General features: G+C 34.4%; 1 protein-coding gene across 1 annotated transcript; it reads right to left on the bottom strand.

Moving 5' to 3' along the window:
• Positions 1 to 1,168: 1,168 nt before the first annotated feature.
• On the bottom strand, positions 1,169 to 4,556 carry LOC110657904 (rho GDP-dissociation inhibitor 1). Its single transcript, XM_058129192.1, has 5 exons — positions 3,842 to 4,556; positions 3,669 to 3,735; positions 2,232 to 2,450; positions 2,019 to 2,143; positions 1,169 to 1,716 (listed from the first exon to the last, which is right to left on the bottom strand). The coding sequence occupies exons 1-5, from the start codon at positions 4,067 to 4,069 to the stop codon at positions 1,639 to 1,641; spliced, it is 717 nt and encodes a 238-aa protein (XP_057985175.1). The 5' UTR covers positions 4,070 to 4,556; the 3' UTR covers positions 1,169 to 1,638.
• Positions 4,557 to 22,690: the final 18,134 nt, after the last annotated feature.

Raw genomic sequence — 22,690 nt, 5'->3', positions numbered from 1 at the left:
ATGATTAACAAGTTAATACAAAATCTGAAAAGGGTATACATGTGAAAGTTACGTGCCACCAGTGGTAGAAGTTTCTATGCACGTAAGAAATTGAAAGGTTAAGGAAGTTGAATGTGTAGTCATCATATTCATACATCAATCAATGTTGAAGTGTAAGAAAAGCACAGCAGGAGATGGTGATGAAGAGATTAGAGATAGATGGAGGGTTAAAATCAAACTTGATTTTGCCTATCACCTAATATTGCCCTTTCAACCTGATTCCTTCCATATTTTACTCATTTGGTGTATGTCTTTCCTTCCACTTCTGGCTCTTGACTTCTTGTTCCTCTACTGTAGGATAATTTTTATAGCCATCTCTAAATTTTACTTTGTATTTTACTTTCATCCTTAATTTCAATTTATTACTAGAATATCCCTAAACTTTAATTTTATTTCACAAAAATCCCTTTAACTTGTTATAGCAGGTTTTCAAGTTAAAAGAAAAATGAAATTACCTTTTTTACTTTCTTTCCTCTCACCCAAAAAACACTGTTTTAGTCATCATTTGCAACCATCACAAAAATATCAATGTCATTTTTAGAGGAATTTTTTATCTGTAAATCTGCTATTACATGTTAAAGGGATTTTTGTGTGAAATAAAATTAAAGTTATGTACTTTTTTAATAACAAATTAAAGTTAAGAGATAGAAATAAAAGACAAGAATAAGTTCGTTCCCTATAAAAATTACCTCCCCTCTCCTGTATTCTGTCTACCAAAGTCTTTCCCTTTTATACTCTTACATCTTTTTAAAGATTCAAAGTTATTCCCTTTTTTCCTTTTTTTTTTCTTTAAGTAAAAGAAATAGTCTCATTTTAGATTTTTATTTTAGATTTCAGAAGTTGAATGTTCTGAAATTGATTAGGCACAAAACAGATTTTGTTCATCCACACTTGGGAATACAATTCTCAAGTTCTCTAAATATTCACATTAAGGCCAAGCTTATTCTTATCATGGCAATTACCTAAATTTCATAGCCTGTTCTTATCAGTATGAGCAACTGTGAGCTTAGTTTTGTATAGGTTGGATCATCTGATTATAATTAACCAAAATTAATTCCTAGAAAATGATATTAAATGTAGCATATAGTAAGTAAAGAAGAGCACAAAACAAGCATTATAGAATAAGAAGGAGAAAACAACAGAAGAGATTAAGATTATTAGGTTGGTTAAAAGTAAGTATGAGCTAACTTTTCAGCATACAACAGCATCAAAAGAATATATAATTAAACAAAATCAAACCCACTACCTACTCTTGTTTCTAATATCTTTAAAAAGTCTTCCTATATTATTTGATTTGCTACCTACTAAATAAATGGAGCCCACCAGCTCATGAACAATCCAGGTGACTTCACTACTGCTCAGGATTTGAACATGCTGAGAGTTAAAAGAGAAAAGGTACTTAAAAAGATAGGCTAAGCTTAGCTTTCCATTTATTAAAAGCATTAATTTGAATTTTCTCCATTTCCATTGTAGGGGTTAAAATTAACTGTGGAAATAATAATTATGCATAGTCTAAAAGGGATATGTTGAAACTAAAAAAGACAGACAAGACAATAACCCAAGAAAGAGAAACATATGTGCTTGCTGCAGAGTTCTTCTTCAAGTAGCAGCCCATTCTTTTCGAATGTCAAAGGTGTAGTTGATCTCCAAGTAGCACTTGTCATCATCATCAAGAAACTGAGGAAATCAAAGAAAAGATGGTTATGCCCAAATGGTGATACAATTCAGATCCAGAACCAAAATTCCAAAGAAAAAAAAAATTCTGCGTCAAGAATTAAGCAGAGAGTTCAGCATGGGCCAATATCTTAGCAAAATATAGTAGATGGTTGAGCAGTAACATGCTCAATTTATTGAATGAAGGATGATTCTGTCTACTATATTGAGATGATTCAGAAATTGATCTGAAAGAGTGAGTGAATTGTATCTTACTAACCAGCTAAAGAGTAAAAAATTTCTTGGGTTGAATTGCTGAAACTGACCTTTGATCTTGCAGTATATGATCCTCTGGCAAACAAGCCTGATGGGGTGGTCTCTTCAGGCATCAGATGAGTGTAAGGCTCTGGCTGAGGACTGAAAGTCCCAAGCATCTCTTTTGAGCTGTCCACTGAAATAAGATCCCATTATGAGTAAAATATTCTGAGTATTTGAAACATAAGCTCTAGCATGAATTAGAATTCACACAGCTTAATTACCCTTGACACCAGTTTTCCAGACAGTGTTGGTGTATTTGAGGCCAGATACAATGTTGTTGCTAACTTGGAAGGAGAACATCAAGTTGTAATGACTACCTTCTTTCAGTGTAAACCATGAACCTTTTGGTTTTCCATCCTCAGGGACAGATAGCACAATGTCTGGTCTGTCTGGGGAGATAATTGACAGACTAAGAATTTTCACTTCTGGTTCAAGAGTTTCTGCCAATAAAATTATAAGGAAAACCAAATTTAGAAAATCCACAAGGAGAAGAAACACACACCTTCCATTTTGACATTTTCTCCAACTCAAAGGTCTCAAAACCTTCATAACAACTTACCAGTTGAAAATAATCTTTGATTCTTCTTTGTAACAAGGCAAAAATCAAGTGAACAAGAGTATGCTTTTCATTTTCCTTGAAAGATGTGCATTATTATTAGTTTTTTGCTATTACAATATGTGGTTATGATATATTTATGATGGATTTACATATATTATGTATTAATTTACTAGATCTATAATATCTTTTCAACAATTTTCAAGTTATTTTCAGAATTTTTTGCAATTTTGGTAAAAAAAATACGTAGCAACAAGTCGTTACCATTATATTACATTTTGTGGTATCCCCATTCCATTTACATGAACTGAGATACTTATTTAAATAAATCTATGGTTAAGGTCCTCAAAATATTTGATTCTGCGCTTACCAATTAAGCAATTCTGTGTCGTAAAGTAAACCCACATCAGAAAATCTTCAACTCTAAAATGTTAGCCATAGGGACAGCAAAAAAGATAAGGTTTGCTACTTTGTTTTGGATAAAGGGAAATCTGGCAATTGTGGTTCAAAGATTCCCGCTTGAAGCACTAAATATGAACACATTCTTATTTCCAAAATTGAGCGCTTGTAAATGCCAAAAGAAAACTAGAATTGTTGCTTTTTTGAATGCCCTTTTCAAACATGCCATTGCCAATACCATTTGGTACCTAGGATTTGCAAGTGCCTTAACTAATAACTAAAATCATTAACTCCAAAGTCAAACAGATAGTATAAACCAGAGGAGAAGAACAGTACAATGCTGTCATTTCTGAACAATTAAAGAGAAAGCTGTAGAAAGAGATATAATAGGGCCCCTTCTCAAAGTGATATAAAGATTGAAAGTTACATAGGAATTGACAGAAGTTAACCATTTATAATAATAATAAAAATATAAAGTCAACAATAAATAGGAATTTTGCATACACAGAAGTCGAGGGCATTCAAAAATTTTCTGCATGAACATATTAATAGCATCAACATTAGGAATCAAAGTGAACAGAAGCTATAGGGTAAATTTGAAGACCTTCAAAAACCCACCCACTAGAGCCATAAAATTTCCAATACAAGCATAAAAATTGATAATTTCTTTTTTTTTTTCTTTTAAAAAAAGCTATAGATATACCTCCAATATTTTCAAAATCCACAGTCCCAAGAAGCTGTTCCTTCCATTTTCTGAGGCTCTCATCATCCTGAGCATTTAGAATACAACAACAACATTAATATTATAAATAAAAAATTTAAAAGAAAAACTTTTACACAAAATTGAAAATGTGGAATGCAGCAGGAAAAACAAACTTTGTCCTTCTCAAGATGTTCTTTGAGGGTACATTGAGGACCAAGCTGAATCTTGTTGCCATCTTCATCCTCCTCCTCCTCCTGATCAGTAGCATCCATGGAAGTCCCACTTATCTGCCTCCCATATTTGTCTGCTGAGCTTTCACCATCCTCATGATGGGATTTTTCTGTTTCCAAACCTGGAGTCTTCTCCTCAGCATCCTCATTTTTGTTTCCATCAAGCCCCATGTTAATTAGTACTCGAACTGTGCACAGCTCCAACACCCAAAGACATTAAATCAAAAAGAGATTGTTATGTGCAACTAGAGAAAGAAGATTAAACAAGAGAAACCATAGTAAAGGAAAAATGGGAACAGAGTATATGTCTTGAAATGAGAAGACTTGTGCTGCTGTGTGTCAAAAGTGAGAAAGAAAAAGGGTGACAATTATCTTTTTGTCTACAAGATTAGACAAAGAAGACCAACAAGCGACAAAAGAGAAGCTGGGTTTGTATTTCTTGAAAGCTTTTAGTGGTGGTTGTTGATGCAAGTTGAAATCTTTGCTGATAGAGAGGCAGAGAGGCGAGAAAGAGAAAGAGAGAGAGAGATGAGAAACGAGTAGTTTTGGAAGTTTGAGAAAAGGTCATGCGGTGATCCGAAATATGATAGAGGGAGTGAACGTGAAAAACACTCTTGAGCGATAAATAGACTTTGAAGAAGCACAGTCACAGCCTAAAATTGGGGTGATGACCTTTGACCCATTCTTTCCAGAAATTTAAATAGTGAGATTGGTGGAGAAATTGAAGAATGAATGGAAATGGTGGTTTCCTAGTCACAAGTCTCTTTTTTTTTTTTTTTTTTTTTAATGAAAATCAATGATGGCCAATTGCCCATGCATCAAGTAGTGGTCCCTTTCTTCTCACTTTTATGCCAATTTCAAATTTTCCGCTCTTTTTTGCATGGAATGAATTTGCTAGGTTTCTTTGTGGTTACATTTTCATACTTTGATATTGGATGTGATAGACCAATAAACTTTGGTTGAGTAAAGTTGGAATTATTTTGAAATTTACAAGATTTTTTTTTTATTAATGTGTAATGGATTAGGAAGATATGTGTCTGCTAAATTTTGAGATGGATAAATAAAAAGATTCAACTAGAAAACTTTTAAATTTTTACACTTTTGAAAATGATAAAAATTATGTTAATATACCATATTGATTTTGAATTAAGGTAATATGCCCCTTATAAAACTTTAAGCACTTCTTTTCCTCTTAAGTTAATTTTTTAAAGGTAAGTTAGGTTTATGTCATTTCTTAAGATGGTATTAGGTTTAGATTGTAATACCCTAAAAATTTAAAGAAAATAAATAATTTATTAATTTCGCTATTTTAAGATTATTTTATTGTTTAAAGATGCTCTTATGAAAATATTTTAAAGTTCTAAATTCAATTTGTGAATTTTGATTTTTGAAACGTATTTAACTTAGAATTTTATTAAAATATTATTTTTTACAAATAGCATAAATGATAAATATATTACTACTCTAAAATAATGGTACATTAAATATATGAAGTTGATTTTAATCATAATTTTATGATTCATGTATTAGATATATTTTATATTATTGTTGTAAAATATTGTGTATTATTATTATTATCACTACAAGAAATTTTAAAAATAACTGAAAAATTACTAACTATAAAATTTCTTTAGTAATTTACCGACGCTTTACCGATAAAAAAAAATTAAATCAATTTTTACAGATGAAATTACCGACTGATTACTGACGAACCTTTTACTGACGACGTAATTTCGTAGGTAAAAGTGATGCTTAATATTGGCGGTAAAATTAGCAACCAAATAAAAAAAATACCAATGAAAATTTTCATTGGTAATTATCGACTAACTCGTATTTAGTCGGTAATATTAAAATGAAAATTTAAAAAAATTTAAAAAGTTCAAAAAATTTTATCTACGAAAATTTTTCATCAGTAATTACCAACAAAATCGATTTTCGTATGTAATATTAAAGAGAAAATAAAAAATAAAATTTTAAAATAAATGCCTACGAAAATTTTTTGTCAGTAATTACCAATGAATCATATTTAGTCTGTAATACCAAGAAGAAAATAGAAAAGAAAAATTTTAAAAAGCTCAAAAAATTTTACGTACGAAAAGTTTTCGTCGATAATTACCAATGAAATCACTTTTCGCAGGTAATATTAAGGAAAAAATAAAAAATAAAATTTTAAAATAAATACCTACGAAAATTTTTTATCAGTAATTACCAATGAATCATATTTAGTTAGTAATATCAAGAAGAAAATATAAAAAAAAATTTTAAAAAGCTAAAAAAGTTTTACCTACAAAAAATTTTCGTTGGTAATTACCAACAAAATCGATTTTCGTAGGTAATATTAAAAAGAAAATAAAAAATAAAATTTTAAAATAAATACCTAAAAAAATTTTTTATCGGTAATTACTAACGAACCATATTTAGTTGGCGATACCAAGAACAAAATAGAAAAGAAAAATTTTAAAAAGCTCAAAAAATTATACCTGCGAAAAGTTTTCGTTGGTAATTACTAACGAAATCTCTTTTCGTAGGTAATATGAAAGAGAAAATAAAAAATAAAATTTTAAAATAAATACCTACAAAAAATTTTTGTCGGTAATTACCAACGAACCATATTTAGTGAGTAATACCAAGAAGAAAATAGAAAAGGAAAATTTTAAAAAGCTCAAAAAATTTTACCTATGAAAAATTTTCATTGGTGATTACTAACGAAATCAATTTTTGTAGGTAATATTAAGGAGAAAATAAAAAATAAATTTTAAATTAAATACCTAAGAAAATTTTCCGTCTGTAATTACCAACGAGCCATATTTAGTCAGTAATGCGTCGGTAAATCACAAAAAGTGTGAAATTCCCACATCGTTTGTTGATAAATAGGAGGGGAGTGAGTTTGTCTATAGAAAAAAAACCACTCCCTAACACTAGGCAATTGTGGCATAGCCACTTTATGAAGCCTATTTTGAGCCCCACTAGTAATTTTGTTTTGAAGTCAATTAAATCTAAAAAAATTAAAAATTAATTTTGCATTTAAATTAAAATAATTAATAATTAATATTTAATTTAAAAATAATAAAAATTTTAAAAATTAAAAATAAATTAAATTGAAAATTTTAAATTAAATGAAATTAATTTAAATTTAAAAGTTAATTTAAATTAAAAATTAAATTAAAAAAATTAAATTAAATTAAAAAGTAAAAAACTTAAATTAAAAAATATGAAATAAAAATTAGCTACGAAAATTTATTGTCATCGGTAATTATCAATGAAAAATATTATCAGTAAATAGTCTGTAATTTATAAGAGTAAAATCTCCTATAAAATTACCTACAAAAAAATTCTAATTTACCTACGAATAATTTGTCGGTAAATTTAGTGACAACATTTTTTTTGTCGGTAAAAATTATCTACACTAGTATTTGTGGACGAAAAAGTTTTGTCAGCAGTTTGTCAGTAATTACTAATTACCAACGAAATATAAGCATATTTAGTCGATAATTTTCGTAGCTATTTTTTTAATTTCTTGTAGTGTATTATTTAGATGGTGGTATAGTGTTTTGGACCTTATTGAAAAAAAAAATAGAAAGTTAGAGGACTAATTATAAATTAAAAGATAAAAAAAATAAAAATCTTAAAACGTGCAGTGCTTTCCTCCCTCCCTCTCGTTTTTTCATCGCGTGACCATGTTCTCCCCCGTTTCTTCTTCTCCAACCATCCACTAGTGTCTGCGAGGTTCCCCAGCGGCCCAAGCTTGTCCGACCGTCCTCTGGCAGCCATGGACGCCAACGAGAAGCTGTAATGGCCATGGAGAGAGAGAGAGAGTGACAAAGAGAGGAGAGAGAAAAGCTACGTCCAGCTGTTTTGGCCCCAACGATACCACTAGTCTTGATCGACTCCTCACGGCCTGGGGAAGCTTTCCCAATCAGCCTCGCTGTTAACGGTCACCGGATTCATGTAAAATGAGGAAAGAGAAAAAAAAAAGGGTTTCGCCACTTTCCAGTGACTTTTCGGACAATTCGACAATTGAATCAATGATCTGAGACCACTAATGAATTCAGTGCAATAAAACTTTTAAGATAGGACCAATCCTAATCCGATTGACACCATTTGAAAAAGGTGATCATAGAACAGTCTAGATTGTTTAGAAAGATTTTCGAGTGTTTTTTATTCTAATAAATTAAAAATAATTATATGATAATTATTAACAATTATAGGCATCATATAAGTACGATTGGATCAGTGATAGCTCATCAGCCCTCGAGACTGAGTTTTTAGCTTGGTTTGGACGCTCGGTGAGCTGACCCAGAAGATGATCATCTTTATAGTCATTTCCAACATTTTCAAATGTTTCGGACACTTTATAGTTAGCAGAATTTGTAAAGGTAATCTCGAACTCAAATTGTATAGTTTTTATCTTGGCTAAGCTAACTGATTAATCTGTAAAATATTCCTGACTTAGTAAAATTAAGTGAATACAAGGATGATATAAAGAACTTTCAGGAATATTTTTATAATTTTTGAAGTACTGAAAATAATTATTTGGACTATAAAAGAGTTAGAGACCTAAGCTAGAGTTTGGATATATGGGCCTAAATTAGGTTTCTTGTAAGTCCTGAATGGGTATTATAATTGTTGTTGTGAGCCTGAGGCTTTGTGTTATTGCCTTTGGTTGAGTTTTCTTATAGGGAGTTAGGTTCAGTTATAGGGAAGACTCATCTAAAATTTCAGCAAGACTTTAGGATTGATTCTTACTTCTATAGTTTGAATTAATTAGTTAATTTTGTCAGTCTTTTGATAGAGGTTATTGTGTATGTATAGGTGATCGGTGCCCGTCATCTTCTCCTTCTAGCAGATTAGTTGCAATTAAGTCAACTAGTCTGTGAGTTAGATATTAATTATTTTTGTAATCTCAATATTATTTTTATATCTATCCTATTCATGTATTTCTATAAATATTTACTTATTATGCATACAATTAGTTCAAATATGTTAGGGGCATTCCTGTTGTTGCATATTTATTTATTGATAATTATTTGTGATTGTCACTGTAACACCCCCGTTTGCATAGCCTGGTAGATTTCACTGTTCCGGTGACCGGTGTCGGTCCGGACAATTAAGGGGATTAGGACCACACTTAAGACAACTTGAGAAGCCATAAACACAAATAATTAGTAATGTTTAATTAGTTAACTATAAATAAGAAAAACAGAATAGAAGAAGTTAAACGAGCCGAGAGTCACAGCGATGAGTGACCTCCTCGGGAACGACTGCGAAGTCATTTTAAACTCAAATTTCGAATCGTAAAAAGTGACACTGCAGTCCTTAAGACCCTTATGGACACAGTGGAAAAGAGAAAATCACAAAAAAGAACTGTTAAGCCAGTCAAATAATTAGGTCAGGGAGCCGGAAGAAATATGGAATTAATTGCAAACCGGCATGAACCGGCGAGGGGCAAATTGGTCAATTGACCCCGAGAGCTGACTCCTGACCTAACTGTCAAATAAAAATGGAGAAAAGAAAATTTCAGAATCGAGAATTAAATTAAAGAACTAATAGAAAAAAATAAATAGAAAAAAAAAGAAAGAAGTTAGAAAAGTCAAAGGTGATGACATCATGAATGATGTCATAAAAGAATTAATTAAATATTTATTAAATTAGATTTTTTATGGTCTTCCCTAAGCCTAAATAAATAAAGGAAACAAAAGAAAAAAAAAATAGAAAAACCCTTCTTCTTCTCTCTTGTTGCCGCCTCCCCTCTTCCATAAATCCTCCATGAAAGCTTTTCATTTAAGCTTAATTTTTCATTACCCAACCTTAATAACTCTCATAAGAACTTCATTAAAGCTTGTAGTTGCAACTTGAAAAGAGAATTTCAAGAAGAAAGAGGAGCTAAAGATAGGGTTTTGAGGATTTAAGAGAGGTGAGCATGTTAACTTGTTACTTTCCATTTTTAATGCATCATTAGTTGTTGAATTAGCTTGTAATGTGTTAAAATGAAATAAAAATATGGGGAAAGACAAACTGAAATTTCGGCCAGCCATGGATGTAGGAAAGTTTGATGTATTTTGAATGAATTAAATGTGTTAGTAAGTTTGTATGAAAGTGATAGTAAGATTGAAATGCTTAAATGTGAATAAATACAACATTTTAGTGTAATTAGGGTTTGGAAGCTAGGGTTTATGAACCAAAATTTGGAGAAATGCATAAATGGCATGTTTGACCTATTGTGAAGTGAAATAATGGTCAATTATGACCAAATGGATTGTGTGGGAATGGTAGGAAATCAAACCAAATTCATAGGTTAATGGCAGCATGACCAAACCCACTTTGAAGGACCAAAACTCAAATTTTACAAGTCCAATTGATATGCCAAAAATTGAGGATGAAAATAGACATAAAAGGGCACAATTTTCATTAAGGAACCATGCCCAAAAACTGACCAAAACTGGGTGAACAAATTGACCAAAGTGAAATGAGAGCAGGCTGCCACTGCACCAAACTGACCAAATGAACAGTAACTGTTCATTTGGTCATAACTCGAGCTAGGAAGGTCAAATTGACCTGAAATTTTACCAACAATTAGATAAGGTATAGATCTAAAACTGTTATGAAGAACACCACCCCAAATTATGCCATTAACCCATTCAAATTATTGAGCAAAGTTGAGTTACCAAACCTGCAACTCTGCAAAATTTCTATTGAGCAGTAATGTTTGAAGGGTTATAACTCTCTCTACAAAACTCTGATTTAGGCAATTCTTGAACCGATGGAAACCTAAGACATAGTAGAACATTTCATATGAAGAAATTTATACTAAATTATGAACTTAACTTGATCAAATTACTGACCAAAGTTGGATCAAAATCTGCCAGAACCCAAAATCTCAGCATGAACAGTGCACGTAAACAGTAATTTTATTTTGGCCATAACTTGAGCTACAAAACTCCGATTGAGGTGATCCAAAAATGAGAATACACTTAAGACAATAAGGAACATTTTATATGAAGGAAGTTTTGTTAAATTCCAACAGTAGATTGACCAATGGAATAGTGCAACTTCGGAGAACCAAAATCGAAAATTTGCAATTTTGCCAAAATGACCTAAGCTTTGAGAAAATGACCAAAACCAACAAGTTTAATGACCAAAATGTGGTATGTGGGTGAAGTTGGAGTTCCCATACCTATTAAGTCTTAGAAAGTCAACTATTTGACTTGAATAGTGCAGTGAATAGTAACCCAAAACACAAAATTTAAAGAACGTCGAATTTAGCATGTTAGAGCTAGGTAATTGTGAAGCTAAATTTATTTTGGATCTGTGTTAAGTTCTAGTACTGAAACATTATAAAATTGTGTGTTTCAGTTGAAAAGAATATCGGGAAGGAACCCGAGGAACCGAGTCGAGGCTAAGGGACGACTCGTTTGAGGTTTGTGCACAACATATACTTTTATAATCATCTTTTGCATATCGTTTTGAATAATATGAAATATCGAATTATGGCATTCTTATGATGTTTGATCTAAATTGTTGAAAGTTATTATGTATATTTGAAAAGACAATGTTTAGCAAATTGTTAAGATAAGTTTTGAAACCACAGTGTCATGACCACATATTTGAACACCTCACTAGCACGACTAGTGGGGGTAATTAGTTTTGAATTTTGATTCCTTCTCTGGAGAAGTGTTGAGGTGTGCTAGTAGAAGAGGATGTGAATGGATATCCATATATTTGAGCTAGCTAGCCTTGTGATATGATTTCTCTTTAGCCTCTGGCTATTGAGATTCTATTTGTTTCGAATGGCGTGATCTAACTGTGGGTTTTATGAAATGTGTTTTGATACTTTGAAATAAACTTGGTTTACATGTAAAATCTCACAATGCATGATTGTTTTTAATTTTCATGTTTAGCCAAATTTTTGAATGAATGTGCTTTAAGCTTTGCATAAAGATTATTTTAGTATATTGTGCATCACTGAGTCCTAGTACTCAGCGATAGCTTTATTCTTGTCAGAATCTGAGAGACTAGAGGAGCGTGAGCAGATTCTTTGAAGTGTGTGAAGTCATCAGCTTGAAGCCTTCGGGTATAATTTATACCCTAACTGTAAATACTTCTTTTGATGTATATATTGCACATAAATGTATGGACATGTAAAAATGGGTCTTGAGCAGCTTGTACACAAATTTGTATGAAGTTTGTAATAAAGTTTAGTTTATGTTTCTTTTGATATAAATTTGTAAGGTTGCGTATAAATTATTTTGTTTTTAATGAATATGAATGATATTGATTGTTATAATTTTTAGAACTATAGAACTTGTGAATTTTGAGAAATTGACTGAGTTTGATTGTGAAACCGAAGTAGTGGTTGAGAAAAACTTTTAGAAGTGCTTTTTACAGGTATTCGAAGAACGGTTTTCTCAAAATACAGAGGAAACTCTGTCAAAATTTTTATAAAATTTGCGGAAAACTAAAATGGCCAAAAATATTAATTAGTTTTAATTTCAACTAAATGTTTCTAATACTTATTAGAAATGCTCACCACTTGTCAAAGATAAGAAAATTGTTTTAAAATCCCTTGTAGGGTACTTAATGAATTATCGGTAGGTGAAGTTCGGTAGTTCATTAGGTATTCTACGGGATCATGTTATGCCTTACAGAGGGGTAAGGTGTGACATGTTTTAGTGGTATCAGAGCAAGTTTTTGAAGTACGTTTTAAATTGTGAATTTGTGTATTTCTTTGTTAAGTACAACTGCTCAATGTCCATAATTGTTACATACAGTGCATTACATCATGAATATGAACTAACGGAGGAAATCTCCATGTGTTACTTGTTCAGAGATACCCTACTCAGATCGTTATGGAAGAAGGATCGCTCGATTGAGCGATCTGTTGAAGCCGAGGCACAAGGGAAGCCCGACTTTACCGAATATTAGTGGGTCAACAACACCGGCCTCACAAATGCCTGATTCCACTGCACTGGTCGCATGATAGATGGCTGCGATGTTTCGGCAAATGGCTGGGGGTATGCCTGCTCAAGCTCCACCCCAACCACCTGTGGCACAACCACTGCCTTCAGCCAGACAGTACGACAAGTTATTAAAGTATGGGGCTGCAGAATTTAAAGTACTGATGGACCCTTTAGAGGCGAGCAATGGCTTGAAAGAATGGGCCAGTATTTAAGAAGCTACATTGCCAAGATAAACTGAAGTTTGAGTACTACGTGTCACTCCGCAGGGGATGCGTATGATTGGTGGAAGACCATCCCCACACTTGGCTGAATCACGATCTTGACACAGGATGACTTCATCAGAGAGTTTAGACAGAAATACATCCCAGATGCATATGTTGATCAGAAACTGCAAGAATTTTTGAGCTTAAAATAAGGAAATCGATCAGTGGAAGAATATGAGAGGGAGTTCTCCCGCCTGAGTCACTATGCGGGGAGTCTCCTTACTACCAGCAAGGCAAGATGCAAGAGATTTGAAACGGGTTTGAAGCCCAGCATAAGGATGCAAGTTGTGGGATTCCGACACAACAACTTTTCAGAGCTCATGTCTCAAGCACTTGAGTTCGAAAGAATAGAATCAGAAGCAACGCCAGTGAAAGAAAAATCAGAGAAAGCTGATAAATTAGACAAAGACAAGGGGGAAAAGTCTGTAGAGCCGAGTTCTGGTGGGACTTCTGGGAAAAAGAAGAAGTTTAGTGGACCCAGCAGGGCTCGAGGTGGAAGATTTGGTAGGGGCCGATTCTCCGGACAGAGACCCCTAGGTCGATCAGTGATCGGCGAGGGTTCACATTACGCCGCCCTGTGAGACCTGTGGCAAGATTCATGGGGGGGAGTGCTACTGGGCCACTGGAGCCTGCTTTAACTGTGGAGGCAAGGGCCATATAGCTAAAGACTGTACTAGTGCTCCGAGATATAGTCCAGTTCCTACTACCGCCGAGGGATCTATTCAGAGTCCTGCTCCTAGAGGTTCACAGTCATTTGGCAGAGGAAGAGGCAGAGGTAGAGGCACTGCTTCAGGCAGTCAGGGCACAGTTGGTCAGTCGGGACAAGGAAGTGCTTCAACCAGAATCTACACAATGAGACAGCGAGAAGAGGCTGAGACTTCTGATGTGGTAGCTGGTACATTCTCTATCTCTGATAAAAAAGTATTTGTATTGTTTGATCCGGGTTCAACTCATTCATATGTTAGTGCTAGCATAGTCAGTTCACTTGCTGTTCCATGTGTGCAAATGGGTTTTGAAGTGCTAGTAACTAGTCCGTTAGGACAAGAGGTCCAGGTCAACAGAATCTATAGAGACTGTCCTTTGGTGATCCAAGGACATGTTTTCCTGTCAGACTTGATTGAAATGCCCTTCAGAGAGTATGATATTATCTTAGGCATGGATTGGTTAGCCAGGCATCACGCCATGATTGACTGTAGACTGAAGACAGTCACTTTTGGTCTCCCTTTATACGGTGATGTGGTAATACACGGGGAGAGGCATTTACTGCCATCAAACATCATTTCGGCTGCACTAGCCAGAAGGATGATCAGAAAGGGGTGTGAAGCATACTTGGCACATGTGATAGACACCCAGGTGGGGAGTCCAGCACTAGGGGACATCCCTACTGTATGTGATTTTCCGGATGTATTTCCTGATGAATTACCAGGATTACCTCTAGAAAGAGAGGTGCAGTTTGAGATTAATGGTATGCCTAGTGTGGACCCAATCTCCATAACACCATATAGAATGGCACCAGCAGAATTAAAAGAGTTAAAAGTACAGTTGCAGGAGTTGCTTGACAAGGGCTTTATCCGCCCTAGTGTGTCACCTTGGGGAGCGCCAGTGTTGTTTGTAAAGAAGAAAGATGGCACTCTCCGCTTGTGTATTGATTATCGGCAGTTGAATAAGGTGACAATAAAGAACAGATATCCATTACCCCGTATTGATGACTTGTTTGATCAGTTGAGGGGTGCAGCTGTGTTCTCCAAAATTGACATGAGATCAGGTTATTATCAGCTGAAAGTACAAGAGCAGAGTATTTCTAAAACTGCCTTCAGAACCCGCTATGGCCATTATGAGTTTTTGGTTATGCCATTCGGGTTAACTAATGCTCCGGCTGCTTTTATGGATCTGATGAACACTATCTTCAGACCATACCTCGACTAGTTTGTTGTGGTATTCATTGATGATATATTGGTCTATTCGAGGAATACAGAAGAGCATGATAGACATCTGCGAATTGTACTGCAGACTTTGAGGGAAAAACAACTACATGCCAAATTATCGAAGTGTGAATTTTGGCTGAAGGAGATATCCTTTTTGGGGCATGTAGTATCAGAAGAGGGCATTAAGGTAGATCCTAACAAGATTGAAGCTGTCCTTAATTGGAAGCCACCCAGAAATGTCACAGAGATTTGGAGTTTTCTGGGGTTAGCTGGATACTACCGTCGATTTGTGAAAGGGTTCTCCATGTTGGCATCTCCATTGACCAAGCTGCTTAGAAAGGATGTGAAATTTCAGTGGACGGACAAATGCCAGCAGAGTTTTGATGAATTGAAGAGATGTTTGGTGAAGCTCAGTCCGACTTTACCCACAGGGTAAAGAATATCTGATTCTGACGATGCTTCTCACAACGGGTTAGGTTGTGTGTTGATGCAAGATCGAAATGTCATTGCCTATGCATCACGCCAGCTAAAACCGCATGAGAGGAATTATCCGACACATGATTTGGAGCTTGCAGCCATTGTGTTTGCTCTTAAGATCTGGAGACATTATTTGTACGGGGAGAAGTGCTACATCTACACAGATCATAAGAGTTTGAAGTATTTGGGCACCCAGAAAGAGCTGAATTTGAGACAGAGGAGATGGTTAGAGTTGATAAAAGACTATGATTGTCTGATAGACTATCAGCCAGGGAAAGCTAATGTTGTGGCTGACGCCCTAAGTCGTAAGACTATGGCAAGTCTACAAGTTACTCCTTTGTCTTTGATACATGAGTTAAGATCATTGCATGCTAGCTTAGAGATTAACGATGATGGGCAGACAGCAGTTGCATGGCATGTACAGCCAGTGTTGATTGATCAGATTAGAATGGCTGCTCAGAATGATCAGAAGTATCAGAAGTTGATGGAAGAAGTCAGGCAGGGCAAGAAACCAGAATTCTCAATCAGAGATGACAGTCTACTGCTACACCAGGGCAGAATATGTGTTCCCAATGATGTTGAATTGAGGAAGATCATTTTGAAGGAAGCACATGAGTCTCCTTTTGCCATGCACCCTGGTGGCACAAAAATGTATAGAGGGCTAAAGGAGCATTACTGGTGGATGGGTTTAAAAAGAGACGTGGCAGAATTTGTATCCAAATGCCTAACTTGTCAGCAAGTAAAGGCAGAGCATCAAGTACCCACTGGGTTATTACATCCACTACCAGTGCCGGAATGGAAATGCGAAAGAATAACGATGGATTTTGTGATGGGACTTCCGAGGACACAGAAGAGTCATGATGCAGTATGGGTAATTGTCAACAGACTAACTAAGTCTGCTCATTTTCTGCCAGTCCGGATGGATTATAGTTTGGAAATATTGGCCAAGGTATACATCGATGAGATTGTGAGACTGCATGGAGTGCCAGTATCCATCGTGTCAGACAGAGATCCTAGGTTCACTTCTAGATTAGGGTAGTCTTGAGAGAGCCTAGGAACTAGATTGAACTTCAAGATCGCATTCCACCCACAGACGGATGGCGACCCGAGAGGGTAGTCGGATCTTGGAGGATATGCTACGGGCTTGTGTGATTGAGTTTGAGGCGGTTGGGATACACACTTGCCTTTGATTGAGTTTGCTTACAACAACAGCTACCAATCAAGCATTGGAATGCCTCCATATGAAGCTTTGTATGGCAGAAAATGTAGAACCCCGTTGTGTTGGGATGACGTGGGTGAAAGAAAGATGATTGGACCCGAAATCGTTCAAAGAATCGAAGAAAATCGGGGTGATTAGAGTCGACTTAAGGCGCATCGGACGTCGAAGTCCTACATTGATTTGAAAAGAAGGGATATTCGGTATGCGATGGGTGAGAAAGTTTTCCTCAAGGTTTCTCCTTGGAAGAGAATTATGAGATTCGAGAAAGGGAAGCGAGTCCTCGTTTCATTGGGCCATATGAGGTTCTAGAAAGAGTGGGTCCTTTGGCATATCTGTTGGCACTACCTCCAGAGTTGGAAAAGATACATAATGTCTTCCATGTGTCTATGTTGAGGAGGTACCGATCAGACCCATCTCATGTATTACCAGTAGAGGAAATTGAAGTAAATCCAGACCTCACATATGAAGAAGAACCCATAGAGATTCTGGCTTATGAGGTGAAGCGATTCTGAACAAGCGGATACCATTGGTAAAAGTCTTTGTGGGCCGTCATTCGGGCCAAGAAGCTACTTGGGAACGAGAGGAGGACATGAAGAGACAACACCCACAGCTGTTCAGAGATTGATACCAGGTAAAATTTCGAGACGAAATTTATTTAAGGGGGGGAGAATTGTAACACCCCCATTTGCATAGCACAGTAGATTTCAACATTCGTGGCCGGTGTCGGTCCGGAAAATTAAGGGGATTAGGACCACACTTAAGACAACTTGAGAAGCCATAAATACAAATAATTAGTAATGTTTAATTAGTTAACTATAAATAAGAAAAACAGAATAGAAGAAGTTAAGCAGTAGAGTCACAGTGATGAGTGACCTCCTCGAGAGCATGAAGTCATTTTAAACTCAAATTTGAACCGTAAAAAGTGAGCTGCGGTCCTTAAGACCCTTATGGACACGATGGAAAAGAAAATCATGAAAAGAAGCGTTAAGCCAGTCAAATAATTAGGTCGAGGAGCGAAAGAAATATGGAATTAATTGCAAACGGGATGAACCGCGAGGGCAAATTGGTCAATTGACCGGAGAGTCGACTCGACCTAACTGTCAAATAAAAGCGGAGAAAAGAAAATTTCAGAATCGAGAATTAAATTAAAGAACTAATAGAAAAAAATAAATAGAAAAAAAAAAAGAAGTTAGAAAAGTCAAAGGTGATGACATCATGAATGATGTCATAAAAGAATTAATTAAATATTTATTAAATTAAATTTTTTATGGTCTTCCCTAAGCCTAAATAAATAAAGGAAACAAAAGAAAAAAAAAATAGAAAAACCCTTCTTCTTCTCTCTTGTTGCCGCCTCCCCTCTTCCATAAATCCTCCATGAAAGCTTTTCATTTAAGCTTAATTTTTCATTACCCAACCTTAATAACTCTCATAAGAACTTCATTAAAGCTTGTAGTTGCAACTTGAGAAGAGAATTTCAAGAAGAAAGAGGAGCTAAAGATAGGGTTTTGAGGATTTAAGAGAGGTGAGCATGTTAACTTGTTACTTTCCATTTTTAATGCATCATTAGTTGTTGAATTAGCTTGTAATGTGTTAAAATGAAATAAAAATATGGGGAAAGACAAACTGAAATTTCGGCCAGCCATGGATGTAGGAAAGTTTGATGTATTTTGAATGAATTAAATGTGTTAGTAAGTTTGTATGAAAGTGATAGTAAGATTGAAATGCTTAAATGTGAATAAATACAATATTTTAGTGTAATTAGGGTTTGGAAGCTAGGGTTTATGAACCAAAATTTGGAGAAATGCATAAATGGCATGTTTGACCTATTGTGAAGTGAAATAATGGTCAATTATGACCAAATGGATTGTGTGGGAATGGTAGGAAATCAAACCAAATTCGTAGGTTAATGGTCATGCTGCTGGCAGCATGACCAAACCCACTTTGAAGGACCAAAACTCAAATTTTACAAGTCCAATTGATATGCCACAAATTGAGAATGAAAATAGACATAAAAGAGCACAATTTTCATTAAGGAACCATGCCCAAAAACTGACCAAAACTAGGTGAACAAATTGACCAAAGTGAAATGAGAGCAGGCTGCCACTGCACCAAACTGACCAAATGAATAGTAACTGGTCATAACTCAAGCTAGGAAGGTCAAATTGACCTGAAATTTTACCAGCAATTAGATAAGGTATAGATCTAAAACTGTTATGAAGAACACCACCCCAAATTATGCCATTAACCCATTCAAATTATTGAGCAAAGTTGAGTTACCAAACCTGCAACTCTGCAGAATTTCTATTGAGCAGTAATGTTTGAAGGGTTATAACTCTCTCTACAAAACTCCGATTTAGGCGATTCTTGAACCGATGGAAACCTAAGACATAGTAGAACATTTCATATGAAGAAATTTATACCAAATTATGAACTTAACTTAATCAAATTACTGACCAAAGTTGGATCAAAATCTGCCAGAACCCAAAATCTCAGCATGAACAGTGCACGTAAATAGTAATTTTATTTTGGCCATAACTTGAGCTACAAAACTCCGATTGAGGTGATCCAAAAATGAGAATACACTTAAGACAATAAGGAACATTTTCTATGAAGGAAGTTTTGTCAAATTCCAACAGTAGATTGACCAATGGAATAGTGCAACTTCGGAGAACCAAAACCGAAAATTTGCAATTTTGCAAAAATGACCTAAGCTTTGAGAAAATGACCAAAACCAACAAGTTTAATGACCAAAATGTGGTATGTGGGTGAAGTTGGAGTTCCCATACCTATTAAGTCTTAGAAAGTCAACTATTTGACTTGAATAGTGCAGTGAATAGTAACCCGAAATACAAAATTTAAAGAACGTCGAATTTAGCATGTTAGAGCTAGGTAATTGTGAAGCTAAATTTATTTTAGATCTGTGTTAAGTTCTAGTACTGAAACATTGTAAAATTGTGTGTTTCAGTTGAAAAGAATATCGGGAAGAAACCCGAGGAACCGAGTCGAGGCTAAGGGACGACTCGTTTGAGGTTTGTGCACAACATATACTTTTATAATCATCTTTTGCATATCGTTTTGAATAATATGAAATATCGGATTATGGCATTCTTATGATGTTTGATCTAAATTGTTGAAAGTTATTATGTATATTTGAAAAGACAATGTTTAGCAAATTGTTAAGATAAGTTTTGAAACCACAGTGTCATGACCACATATTTGAACACCTCACTAGCACGACTAGTGGGGGTAATTAGTTTTGAATTTTGATTCCTTCTCTGGAGAAGTGTTGAGGTGTGCCAGTAGAAGAGGATGTGAATGGATATCCATATATTTGAGCTAGCTAGCCTTGTGATATGATTTCTCTTTAGCCTCTGGCTATTGAGATTCTATTTGTTTCGAATGGCGTGATCTAACTGTGGGTTTTATGAAATGTGTTTTGATACTTTGAAATGAACTTGGTTTACATGTAAAATCTCACAATGCATGATTGTATTTAATTTTCATGTTTAGCCAAATTTTTGAATGAATGTGCTTTAAGCTTTGCATAAAGATTATTTTAGTATATTGTGCAGCACTGAGTCCTAGTAATCGTGATAGCTTTATTCTTTGTCATGAGATACAAAGACTAGAGGAGCAGCAGATGAGTTCTTGAAGTGTGTGAAGTCATCACTTGAAGCCTTCGGGTATAATTTACACCCTAACTGTAAATACTTCTTTTGATGTATATATTGCACATAAATGTATGGACATGTAAAAATGGGTCTTGAGCAGCTTGTACACAAATTTGTATGAAGTTTGTAATAAAGTTTAGTTTATGTTTCTTTTGATATAAATTTGTAAGGTTGCGTATAAATTATTTTGTTTTTAATGAATATGAATGATATTGATTGTGATATTTTGAGAACTATTGAACTTGTGAATTTTGAGAAATTGGTGAGTTTGATTGTGAAACCAGTAGTGGTTGAAAAACTTTTAGAAGTGCTTTTTACAGGTATTCGAAGAACGGTTTTCTCAAAATACAGAGGAAACTCTGTCAAAATTTTTATAAAATTTGCGGAAAACTAAAATGGCCAAAAATATTAATTAGTTTTAATTTCAACTAAATGTTTCTAATACTTATTAGAAATGCTCACCACTTGTCAAAGATAAGAAAATTGTTTTAAAATCCCTTGTAGGGTACTTAATGAATTATCGGTAGGTGAAGTTCGGTAGTTCTTAGGTATTCTACGGGATCATGTTATGCTTTACAGAGGGGTAAGGTGTGACAGTCACCCTGAGGATAATTTGGAGTAGTGTTATATATATATAATGGATATAGTTTGGATGGGTAGTCGCAGCTTAAGCTAGTTTCACTAGAATTCAGTCCTTATGGATATGGAAAATCGAGGTGAGGCATAACTTTGAGTTGATCTTATTGGCCCTTGTACTTGGATTTAAGCGAAAGTCCAGGTTGAGTTGAACTCACTGGCAGGATTTGGATTGAGAGAACTTTATAGAAGATCAGCTTCCATTTTTATATATTGATTTGATGCATTGGGTGCGTGAGTAGCTTCAAATTATCTTTTTGTGTGAATATTGGGTGAATTGTTTGTATATGTGTTGGATGTGCATTACATGGTAGAATTGCATGATTTTTAGGTGGTTATAGAAATTGCATCTATAATTAATATTTAAACTCTTTGTGTCAAATACTTATTCCTATTCAAAATATTTTTCCTAGGTTGCAGGATGAGCAAATTTATTTTTTGGGTCTAACTTGCATTTTTCTCTACAGGTTGTGGTACTTCTTAGTTATTAGTTTTTATTGTATTTATTTATTTATTTACCTATTTGTTTAACTGCTAGAACTCCGTTGTGACACTTAGTTTATAAATATATTGTATTAATTAAGGAAAATAAATGGTATTAAATAGTTTGTGTTAGTAGTATGCCCTAAAGCGTATCATTTAGTGTGTATCTTGTACATATTTTTATTAATAAAAGGCATTTTCACTTTTCCGTTTACATAATATATTTATGTGTAATAGAAAATGTCCATTGATATCTTGTTAGAAATTCTATTCTTAAGTTGTTTAGAATATGAGTGACAGTATTTCTAGTACAAAGTATCATAAATAGGTTCACAATCGAGGATACTTCACAATAAAGACATGACTTATTCAGAAAGATTGTATTCATGTTTGTTCCCAAGTTATTTATATGAGATATAAATAAGATGGAATGGTGAGTCTCATGCCATATAATAAACATGATAGGCATTTATACATGATAAGTAGGTCTAATCAGTGACATTTATGACAAGCACATGGAGTTTACTCTTGTCAATGTATTGTCATAAATTATATCAGTGCATATAATCTTTAGACCTGAGATAGCACAGTTATCTTGTATATAGGTGGTTTGAGTTTGATACTGCTTTCATACTTGTACTGTGTATGGGTATATGGGCATGTGTTGGCTCCTACTAGTTATATATGGAGGTAGGTGTTGATCAAGATGGAATCTGTTCCTCTAAGTAAATAGGGATAAAATCCTATGTTCATTTAATTGTTCTTGATGTTTCAAGTTCCTGGCCAGGACAGATAGATTTAATCAGAAAAGAGTTTATGATGAGAAAATCTTTTAATCAAGAACTAGAATTAAAAGAGAACATAATATTCATAGCAAGTGGGATTTGACATAAACCATGACTCCAGCTTGAGTTGGGATTTTATAACAGAAAGATTCTAGTGCATGGTAACATATGATTATAGGTTCATTTAAGGTAAACCTTATTACTAATTGGATGGCCATGGCATGCTATGCTAGGTGTTAACCATGGTCTATGAGATGCATAAAATGATTTAGAGAAATCATTTATGATAAGAAAGAGTTCTGATGATATTAAGAATTGATATCATGTCTCATTGCCAATTAGTGATGAGCCTAGTAAGTCACACACATATACAAGT

This window comes from Hevea brasiliensis, chromosome 10, assembly GCF_030052815.1.
Source record: "Hevea brasiliensis isolate MT/VB/25A 57/8 chromosome 10, ASM3005281v1, whole genome shotgun sequence".
Taxonomy (NCBI): Eukaryota; Viridiplantae; Streptophyta; class Magnoliopsida; order Malpighiales; family Euphorbiaceae; genus Hevea; species Hevea brasiliensis.
The sequence above is the reverse complement of the archived record's forward strand: the minus strand, read 5'-3'. Positions and strand labels throughout refer to the sequence as shown.